This window comes from Euprymna scolopes, chromosome 34 (genome assembly GCF_053919585.1).
Source record: "Euprymna scolopes isolate OS-2025 chromosome 34, ASM5391958v1, whole genome shotgun sequence".
In the NCBI taxonomy this organism is placed as follows: Eukaryota; Metazoa; Mollusca; class Cephalopoda; order Sepiida; family Sepiolidae; genus Euprymna; species Euprymna scolopes.
Window position 1 is genome coordinate 57,167,250 of NC_136515.1, and position 12,095 is coordinate 57,179,344.

The 12,095-nt window shown below is 36.7% G+C and overlaps 1 protein-coding gene across 3 annotated transcripts in view; it reads left to right on the forward strand.

Annotated features, from left to right (window-relative positions):
• Window positions 1–12,095, forward strand: part of LOC145259217 (uncharacterized) — a 304,488-nt gene that overhangs the window by 263,517 nt on the left and 28,876 nt on the right. For all 3 annotated transcript variants that reach the window (XM_080117055.1, XM_080117054.1, XM_080117053.1), the window contains exon 3: window positions 3,717–3,960. In XM_080117055.1, the coding sequence (XP_079973181.1) occupies window positions 3,717–3,960 (244 nt within the window). The remainder of the gene's footprint in view (window positions 1–3,716; window positions 3,961–12,095) is intronic.

A 12,095-nucleotide genomic window follows, 5' to 3' on the forward strand; every position in this document is an offset into this window, starting at 1 on the left:
GTACGAGGGGCGTGCAATAAGTAATGCCCCTGGCCCACTTACAGTTGTCTGATCTAGCTGAAATTTTGCATATGCAGTGATTTATATCTCTACGGATTATGTGGCAAATTACAGCTCTGAATTAATTGTGGTTTCTGTTTTACAGGTGTTTGAACTGAGTTAGGTGTGAAATGGAGCCTGTTGAATGTCGAGCAGTGATCCGGTTTTTGTATTTAAAAGGACGCACACCACAGGAGACTTTTGATGAAATGAAAGAAACTTATGGTGATAATGCCCCATCATATGACCTTGTAAAACGCTGGCATCGTTAAATCAAACAGGGACGGAAGTCTGTGGAAACAGTTCCCAGACCTGGTCACCCACCTTCTGCCATTGATGAGGCATCTCTCCGTCAAGTTGAGGCTGCTATTTTGGAAGATTGGGTCATTACTATTCGCCAAAATGTCAAGATTAGTACAGGGTCTGTGGAAACTATCATGCATAAGGTGTCTGCTAGATGGATTTCCAGGTTTCTCACACCATTCCAGAAGCGAGAACACGTCGAGTTCTCGAGGATGACTTTGGAGATGTGCCAAGAAGATGAGTCAAAGTTTTTCAAAAGACTGACTACACAGAATGAAACCTGGGCCCATCACTATGATCCAGAGACCAAAGCACAGTCAATGCAGTGGAAGCACTTGGACTCACCACTTCCAAAGAAGGCAAGGTCATGCTCACAGTCTGATGGGACCAGGACGGAGTAGTGATGACAGATTTCCTGGCAAAGGGTACCACAGGAGCCTATTGTGCTTCACTTTTGAGGAAATTAAGGGAAGCTATCAAAATCAAGAGGCGGGGCAAGATCAGCAAAGGTACCCTCATCCTGCAGGACAACGCTCCGGTTCACAACTCGCATGTCGCCAGATCAGAAGCACGGGCGTGTGGTTATGAAATCATCCCCCATCTTCTCTACTCTCCTGACCTTGCACCCTTTGACTTTCACCTCTTCCCAGCCATGAAGTTGTTTTTGAAAGGAAAGCGTTTCCCAGATGATGCAGCTTTGATTTCTGAAGTCACGTCGTCGTGGTTGGAGGACCAACCTGGGGTGTTCTACAAAAACGGTCTCCAGAGTTGCATCAAACGATGGGAGAAATACATAACTCTAGATGGTTCATATGTAGAGAAAGACTAATAACTGTGCCAAGTTTCGTTGCTCTACTGCTATGGGAAGTGGGCCAGGGGCATTACTTATTACACGCCCCTCGTATATAAATAAAGTAATAACACGGTGGTCATTTTTTAACTAAAAAAGTTGAAGAGCTACAAAGACAGGAATCATACTATTAAAACGAGCGATTTTTTGTGCTTAAGTTTTTGGGTTTTTTTACATTAGTCATCAACATTCTCAATGCAGTGATAAACGATGGCTGTGCAAGGGCGTCCAGGATGCTCTTTGTCTTACGCGAGTCGCTCCAAAAGTAAAGATTTCTATTTGTTTTAACTAAAAAAAAGTTGAAGAGCTACGAAGATGGGAGTGGTACCAGGAATTTAATGACGCATCTCTGCTTCTGACGCACGTCTATGATAGGTGTTGCTTTCTTAGAGTCTCACACCGTCAGTATCTGCAACAGAGAGTTTAAATTTCCAGGTCATGAAAGCATAAGTTCAGTTTGCATAACAATGCAATTTGCAATCCGATCTGCTCTATTTAGGTGGAATTAAAAAAGATAGAAGGAAAAATATTATAACGCCCCTCTTCTATACGAATTAAGAAAGAGATGCTTTTACATGGTAGTGACGATACGCCAGAGAATATAAATTAAGTTAACTAGTATGAATATTGATGGGGGATCATGTCAACCGAAATCTGTAAAACAGAACCATTCTTTTTAGATTTTCAGTTGAATGAAATACAGGTGATAGGGCTAGGGGAAAAAAGCTCAAACGCCATATACAAAACAATAGTCAAACGAGATAAGGATATGACAAGATCTCTGGAAAAAAAATTGTTGGATAATTCTACCACTCAAGTAGATACCTCACTGTCAATACAATCCGCTATCTGTATAAGAGCCCAAAATAGAGTAGTGTTTCCATATATGGACAAGATTTTGTGCGCTCTATCCTGCCTTGATAGAGCTCAAAACCGGCGTTGAAAACTCGTAGGCGATGCCCATTTCTCTTCCTTGCAACGTCTTTTCCACAGAAAAGACGTTGCAAGCCTCTTTACTGCTCTATCATTATTTTCATCGCAAATACTCATCTGAGCTCCAATCTATGGTTTCCCCTTGCCAGGCTTTCACAACAAAACACTCGACCAGCTACAGCCATTATCAACAAGTTCCTTATCTCTCTATCTGTACCTTAATCTAAATGTAGATTTCATGAACAAAGTTTCTTCCCTAGAACTGCCCCCTGAGGGACATTGTTCCGCTAGTCCAGCCAACTACAATATCGTAGTCTTCAAGTCCAATACAAACAAGCTCTTGTTGAACCTTCTCTTAGAATAATCAAATTCTACTCAACTTATACGATTAATGATTGCTACACTACCACCTTACATTCATTAACCCTTATCCTCGAGTGGTATTCTGGCCTTGGTAAGTACTGACTCCCTTGTAAGAAAAAAACAATGACATGCGTCATGTTTTCGAGCGAGAGAAATAAAAGCTTCCAGTCTATCCGTCGAAAGCCTTGCGTCAAATAATGTAGACATAATCTAAGCTGAATGTTAACCAGAGTCGCTGTCTGTCTGCGTCACTTATTTATTACATTAGTAGGTTAAGAATGGAAATAAACGTTGGCAGTCATTGGTCTCTTTCCCTCTCCTGAGTCGATTCTCTCGCATAATACCTTTGACGAACCCCCAGTAAAAGTATATTTGTGTCTTTTTTGCACGAGAAGTTTTATTCCTCTTAGTTAAACGGACGCGACAATCGACGGTCACACGTAACACGGGACGAAGATAAAAATAAACGACGATAAAGAGAATATAAAGATTATCACGTAAACAACCGTATGCATAGAAAGTTGGGTTTTTGATTGCTTGTAGATGAAAACGTAACAATGCGGATAAGGGATATTAAAGAAAGAAAGGTCTTAGTTTTCTCCCACTGCAAGAACTTAGACGCCAGGGTCGGAAAGTGAGATTGGGAATTCAACACCCACGAGGAGGGCACTCTGACCTGCAAAAATATTTCTGGACAGCCTCGTTGGTATTTACCGGTAAGGGCGCTTCGGACGATTAACAATAAACTAACTCTTTCCCAAAAAGAGAAGACCAGGTCTAGGAGGGTGGACCTCCTAGAACTGCATAGAATAAACTCCCACCATAAAATCAACAGGAACCAGATCATTACAGGAATGGTCTAACTCTGTCGATTTTGAGGGCCGATGATAAAAATTCCTAAAACAAAGTAATATGATAACATTTTTCCAATTTACTATAAGCTAAACAAAAATACACTTTTCTATATTTTTATTGTAGTTCTATAGACATATTTAGATAGTTATCACGCAAACGGCATTTCTTTTTGCCTATACAGTTACAATTTATGATATACGTACTAATTATTACTTGTTTATTTGTCTGTGGTAAAAAATATATAGAGTCTTTCTTGATTCCGAAACGTGACACAATCATGAGCTCAATTGTGAAATTACCAATACTCGTCACAAGTCAACTTGCTATGCTCAATATTAAAGGTCTCTTTTTCTATTTCCTTCTTTCTTTGTAGAGTGAGGCCTGTGTTAGAGAAACACGAAAGTGCCTTGTTGATGCTACTTGGTTTCGGCGGTTTCTCTATTGTCCTCGCCATATTGCACAACTCCGTGCGAAAATACATCTACCACGATGAGCACAACCTTGATACAACATTCGACGCCGGCGGCAACGTCAGTCTGAGTCTGACGGCAGTTACGGTCGCCTCCCAACTATTTTGGCCAGGCGACATCTTGCACAGTGCCACCCTCGCTACAAAGGTACGTAACTCTTCGGGCACAAAGGTAGTTGGAAGAAAATGGAGAAAAAGTTAATGATCATAGAAGAAATAACAAGTACCAAATAAGTATAGCAATAAAGTTATAGCGTAATTCTAAAATATACAACATATAGATATAGATTTATTCAACAAACGAACTTCCACTAATTAATTATTGATTTTTTATATAACTTTTTATTGGACTATTGGCTTCACTTAACTATTACGTTCAGTTCTATTTCTGCATATTTTCTATATTATGCATAATTGTGTAGCATTTAGGAGTAAAACACTAGCATGCATAAACACACACGTCTATATATAGAATGTTTATTATACAAATATTGTACTAAGATTATAATTATGGGTTACATATGTGCATCTTCTCTATCTTAGTTTTTTATGGCTATTTTTTCTTTCTAGTAGTGACTTTATTTCTTTTTTTTAAATATCGCTCTTTTGTGGGGGGTCTGATGAGGTGGTATCCTTGAATTATGATTTCACTGAAACATATCTGCACATATGTAACTAATAATGTTTGTATAATAAACAGACTATATACCAGTTCTGTTCTACATTGAGCACTCTTCGATAATCACACAGGTTTCGTCTATTTACCTCTAGGAAACCAATTTATACAATCATTATATATATATATATATATGCATGTATATGCATATATATACATACATATATATATATATATATGTATATATATGCATATATATAATGGTTGTATATATATATGTAAATATATATGTATATATATATATATATATATATATATATATAATGGTTATATATATATATATATATATATATATATATATATATATATATATATATATATATATATATATGTTTCATTGAAACGACGTTTTCCGCTCGAGTTGAAATCTCGTGTAATTTTACGGTTCTTAACTTTAGGATACGTGAAGCAAATATTTTAGCTAATTTTGAATAGACTCCAAATCTTTATCTTTCTATAAAAACGATTTTATCTAGATTTATTTGGTGACGAATGGGGCAATTGAACTCTATTAATTGCGTACCGCCTTCAAGGACAACGAATCCCGTTTAATTCCCTCAACCCAACTATAAAGTCCCTCATATCAAGATAACCGCGATTTAAGTGACATGAATATTTAAAATCCAGATCAAATGTGAAAAATAAATCTCACGTTGAAAAGCATTTTTTTCATTCCTCAGATCCAAAGTAATTGGTGTTACTTACACACACAAAATTACGCCAGGGACTTGATTTTCCTATCACAGCTGAAAACCACTGTCCTTTCTACTTCAATGTATCTAGAGTCATGTTGAATTTCTTTGAACAAGGATTTTTTGTAAGGGCTTTCACTTTGTAGAAAGTTTTACTATAGGACTACTTCCCTTATAACATTGCTGTCTTCAAATCCAATGTAAACAAATACTTGTTACAAACCGTGCTCATGAGTTATACAAATTTTTTTCATACCATAAATAATTGCCTTCGTAATATTCATATCTTTCAAATGACAACAACGCCATATTAATGTATCCATGCGTTGCTTTTAGCCCTGATAAATGATGATTAATTAGTATGTACAGTAGAACCCCGGTTTTTTCAGATTACGATGTGAAATACGATGTTTTTCCGTAACCTGATTACGGTATTTGCCCCGTCTTACGGTGTTATTTATAATGTTATTTGATTATAAGCATGTGTATTATATATTGTACTGTATTTGTTTACTAATTTTTTTTTTGCCGTATCCTAGGGTTCTACTGTATATAAATGTAACCCTACACTGATAAAGCTCGGTTAGGACCCTTTTTTGTCTGGAAACTCGGCTCGGAGCGACTGGTCCTTCTCTAGGGTTGTTACATTGAATCCTGTATGCTGAAAGCGAATATCGAAGCCGCAGGCAGAAAGAAAAACAGACACGTGAATTCTATTCTACATAATTATTTCACAAACTTATGTACAATGTTTTTACAAATATCGTCAGTTCTTAGTAAGTTTTTCAAAGTTCAATCGCTATTCACAGACAGCGTCAGACGGGCGTAGGAGGAGAGGAGTCACGTCTCCAGGGGGACAGCGGTTTACTTCGAGTTTCACGCACACACTCCTTCGAAAACTGCTTCGAAACTGGCTAATTTCCATGCGACACTTGTATTAATAGTGGTGTATGGTCGGGGTTGGAAGTCTCCTTAGCCAATCAGACACGCCACGGAATCGGGAAACCCCAGATTTTGCGGGTGTGCAATCCACCAATTTTGTGATCTGAGATTTACAGATACATTAAAATCCCATGGCCCCTAATGTCACTCTATCAGTCCGACATCTGGCTTTGAGTTCACCAAGGCCAGACAGTATTATGCTCCAAGTTTCCTGTCATCAATTTTAACTGCAAAATATGTTTCTCTGATTTCAAACAATATCTATTTTAACAATGAAATAAAAAATATATATTTATATTCTCTATTTCAACTCTTCGGGTAATCTGTCGCTACCCGGGATCGATTAAAATGGTCTTAGCATAGTTATTCGACCCTCCTCAGGCCCCTGGGGGATCTAAATCATGAAGGGAAGACTTTTATTATTTATGATTAAAGGGAAAATTTGTAAAACACGTTTAAAAAAATAAAAAAAGGAAGGAATAAGAGGAAAGAAAAATAAAGGGCAGAGTCAGCTGACCGGTTTCGCTCTCACTTTCTCAAAGCTGTATCGAGGGATTAATTAATGAAAAATTAAAAATATGTACATTGTTAAAATAAAGTTACGTTGTGTTCCATTCATGGGTAAAAAAATAGGGAAGCGATTAAAATAAAGCAACGTTATGGTATGTTTTAGGATTTTCGAAAAATATCATAACGTTAGAACTTATTTTAATCTTAGATTATTAAAATAAGTTCGAACGTAAAAACTAATAGCGAGTGGGTACTCGGCGTTGCCCATCCCGGCGTTTCTCGGGGTAATATAAATGTAAATAGAAGTGAAAATATGGCTAATATCTTCATTCGTATTATTTGGATTCATCGGACTACTGTTCTCATCTTAATTGTGATCTTCACAACGTTTCGGTCGATGTAACCTCCGACCTTCTTCATGTGTATCTTGTCGAATGTTTCTATCGAATTCGGGAATTTGGATGGAATTTCGAGCGAAATTTCGTCCAAATTCCCGAGTTCGACAAATTGCGTACAAATTCCCGAGTTCGAAAGAAACATTCCCGAGTTCGACAAGATACATCTGAAGAAGGTCGGAGGGTTCATTGGCCGAACTGTTGTGAAAATCACACTCAAGATGAGAACAGTAGTCCGATGAATCCAAATAATACGAATAACCAATCCTCATCTCAAAATTTCAGAAACGTAATATCTTTATATTGCAATTTCTATCTCTCCCCTCATCTCTCTCTCACACACACACTCTCTCTCTCTCTCTCTCACACACACACACACACTCTCTCTCTCTCTCTCTCTCTCTCTCTCTCTCTTTCCAGCAGTCTCTTTATGTTTCTCTTTTTTCCTCTCCTTATTTTACCGTCTTTCTTTGTAAACCTTTGAGTATGTTTCGCCTAGTGGCGTAACTTTTTCATATGTAATACTGCATTCTCATATTTATTGCTTATAGGCAACTCCAAATAGAACAAAACAATGACATTTTTCAATAAAGGTAATTTTGTTCCCTCCACCCGCTTTCACAATAAAATGAAAAGAAATTAAAAAGAAAAGATCTTTTAAAAATATATGAAATAAAGTAATTTTTAGATCGTAAACTGCTTCAGCTATTTCCGTAACTGACTCTATATACCCCCTCTTTTAAAAGTATGTATGAAATAAAGTGGTTTTCAGATCGTAAATTGCTTCAGCCATTTCCAGGACAGGCTCCATATATCCCCTTCTAAAAAATATACATGTGATAAAGTAATTTTCAGATCTAAAACTGCTTCAGTCATTATCGGGACTGACTCTACGTACCCACCTTCTTAAAAATATATATGAAATAACGTAATTTTCAGATCTAAAACTGCTTAAGTCATTTCCGAGACTAACTCTAGATAAATTCCACTTAAAAATATATGAATGGGAGCCCGGCGTTGCCCGTGCGCTGCCCCCCCCCCCAAAAAAAAATAAAAGCAACTTTTTTTCAATCAAAATAGTAGGTAATGCCCGTGCGACCGAAAAAAAAACCGCGGTCGCCAGGCTCGAACGTGAAACGCGAAAGAAGGCAAAACCTTAAGAGGTAAACACATTTGCCCACACAACCACGAGTACTTATAACGTCTTAACTTTGCAAAATAAGCTTTTTATACAGTTTTAGTTTAATACGCGTGCGTGACTTGCGAAAAAACGCAAAACGCGGACCCCGCCTTCCAAAAAGTGATCTAGTTGAACACCACAGAATTTTTTTTTTCTAATTTTCATATTTTATGCATCCAGTGCAATACCCTTTAAGATTGTATCAGTTTCGATCTTGTTCAATGCGAATGACAAAAGTTTTAACAGACATACAAACACAAACACACACACAAATTTGTCCTTTAAATAATAGATAATGTTCAATAGAGAATTGGTTCTGCAATAATAAATACGAAATCTGTATGAACTAAAATATATTTAGACATATTTTACAACCGGCAGGGCTGAGCGAATCTCCCCTCCCACCAGTTGGTCATAGATAAATGTTTGAATATATTAGAAATTTGACGCATAAAAAAACTAATATATGAATATATATATATATATATATATATATATATATATATATATATATATATATATATATATATATATATCTTCTTCTCTATATAAATAAAATGAACTCATTTTTTCCCGTCGGATTTTGACCTTAATAGGATTAAAAAATATGCACAAACGGCAGAACAATATCTGAGGTGTGTTATAGGCTTATTATTTCTCAAATTCCTCGATAATCTTAGATTTCTATACTTTTTCTGCTGAGAAGTCACGGCCAAAATCAGTTAAGATCAATGGAAGTGGTAAAATATTTTCTCTCTAATAAATTCCTCCTCCCCCTGCCACCACTTAACACCGTTTGGGGATCGTTCACAAGAAACAGTTGAGAAGAGAACACCGGTTTGGCTTCGTAGTTCTTTCATGTGAAGTTATTTAAAATCACTAAACTAAGCTGCAGTGCTCTGTGGCGTAGTGGTTAGCGTGCTGGACAATTCACATTATATTTTCACGTTCGCGCCGACCTACCGTAGTCGGGTTTTTTTTTTTTCCTAAACAACTGGAATGGACTTTTCTTGGTGGCCGAACTGTTAACGTTGCAAATGTTTTTTTTTTTTTTCCACACTTTATTTTCCTACTTTTACTCATGACTCCGGATTTGATCCTTCCTACTTACCTACCATAACATTTTTTTAAACCCCCCCCCCCGTCCTGGAAACAAACACTCGGGCAACGCCGGGTACCCCCGCTAGTATATATATATATAAGTTTAATTAAGTTTCACAAATTACTGGATTAAGCATTAAATTACACGAAAGGGGCTGATATGCCTAAAAACAAAACAAGAACTTGAAGCATAGAAGTATTTTTTTCCAAAATTACTGGTTCGGCATTAAATAACCCGAAAATTGTTGATATACTGTACCCCCCCCCCAAAAAAAAACAAATCAGGACACACACTGAAAATACTCCATTACAATAATAATAACAAGTAACTTTCAACTTATATCGATTTATTTTCAATAAACAATTGTTTGTAGCCATGCTTACGAGTTCACAGTCGGTGCTAAGAAATAATTTAGGCAGTTATTATGACCAACGGCAATACAAGTCTTCGCCTTTTTCTCGGTCACGACGGACATTTCATTTAATAATAATTCCGAAACCAAATTTAATAATAATACCCCTTTATCCTTAATTTATTGAAAATACAACGTGACCCCAAAAGAACGTCTCGGCTATAGACTCGGTAATAAAATTCGCAATATTTGGTACAAATAAACGTGTGTGTGTGTATGTGTGTGTGTTTGTGTGTGTGTGTGTGTGTGCGCGCGCGCGTGTGTGTGCGCGCGTGTGTGTGTGTGTGTCTCTCTCTCTCTTTCTCTCTCTCTCTCTCTCTCTCTCTATATATATATATATACGTGTGTGTGTGTGTGTTTTTGTGTGTGTGTGCGCGCGCGCGTGTGTGTGTGTGTGCGCGCATGTGTGTGTGTCTCTCTCTCTCTCTTTCTCTCTCTCTCTCTATATATATATATTTGTGTGTGTGTGTGTGTGTATGTGTGTGTGTGTGTGTGTGTGTGTGTGTGTGTGTGTGTGTGTGTGTGTGTGTGTGACACGATTGAGTTTTCATTTTTTTTTCTCGATTCTACATGTAATTCGCTTTAATCGCTCAGCAATCTTCTTTTTTTCCGGTTTTATATTGTGGCTCAAGGGATAATTTTTGGCCATTTGCTCGAGTGCTTTAGATTGTTGTCTTAGTTGTCGTCGCGGCTTAGTGTATTTATAGTAAATTTCTTAATTTGTTCTATTCAACCTGCGAATCGAAAAAAAAAAGATTGTCCGCCGAATCGAGAGAATTACTCCTATAATCAGAAAAGTGAATAAAATTTCAAACATGTTTAGATAACGACTTACTGCCGAAATATACATACGCGAAATCATATATATATATATATATATATATATATATATATATATATATATATATATATATATATATATATATATATATATAGTGCCGGAAACAAGAAATTATGCACTTGTAATTTTTTCAAAAACTGCAAATTTAAGCTAAATTTAATGAAACTGTTTAAACAACCAATACCTCATTTGATTGGCCTTTTATCCCTCTATCATTCTTCCTGTTCATATTTGACTTTTAATTGAAATATTCTAGTGTACACGTCAATTTAACAAAAAATAACTTCAAATTTAGGAGGCAAAAAGTAAGTCTGCAGCAACAAATTCGCTTAACATCAGCTTAAATTATCGCTCCTAAATCAGTTTAAAATATCCACCGACATGCAACAAAGCATCTCTAATCATAATTGTTGTTGTGCCAGGTTATACAACGTAACATTTAGTCCATATGCTACGATTTTCTCTTAGTGATCGTCAGAGGCTCATTAATCTCCACCTTTCTCGATTATCCAATTGGTAAATCGGCCGCTGATTGAAATGTGATGAGAAAACAGTACGAAAGACTGCGCAAAAGCACCAAAAACACCGGTAGTGTTCGTGATGCCCTTAAATCTGGTCGTACTAGAGTTACTTCTTACAGGGAAGACAACGCTATCAAGATCCGCAACCTAAGAAACAGATTTCAAACGCCTCTCAAAATCCAACAACAGTGCAATCTTGTTTTAAAAAAAAGTGCTCTCTTTCTACTGTCAAGAAAAGATTAAAGGAATCTAATTTGCGAGGATATGTTTCAAGATGCAAGCCAATGATTTCTGTAAAGAACAGAAAGCACCGTCTGGACTTCGTCAGATGCAATGAAGATCATGACTCTTCATATTGGTCAAAAGTGCTTTTTAGTGACGAAAGCAAGTTCAATAGACTAACCAGTTATGGTAAGCAGCACGTCTGTCGGGGGAAAGACGAAGAATGTAATCCTAGGTGCTCAGTTTAAACGCTACAAGGTGGTGGAGGTTCAGTTTTGATGTAGGGCATTATTAGTACCAATGGTGCAGGACCTATAGTTCGCTTGCAAGATCGAATTACTTCGACCAAGTACATTAATATGTTGACTGAGCATTTTCTACCCTACTTTGGTCGGAATTTGGATGATAATCCCATCTTTATGCAGGATAATGCTCCCATTCACACAGCTGGCAATGTCAAGAGGTTCCTTGAGAGCATGATATTCCGTGTTTGGATTGGCCTGCACAATCTCCAGACCTCAATCCTAGCAAAAACGTGTGACATTACATGTAAAAAAAGTACCCCAAAAAAAAAGACATCGTGAAATTTAAATTTAACTTGGAAAAAATATTTTGAAAATAGACGCAAAAATACAACCATCAGGTTTGTACTTGTACAAAGATTTGAAAAATTTGTCAACAAAAAACAAATATATAACAAGTAAATGTTTCAAAGGCAAGATATGTTACTTTTCTACCTATCTGGATAATTTTTAGTGTTTTTTATTGGGTTCATATTACTGTACACATA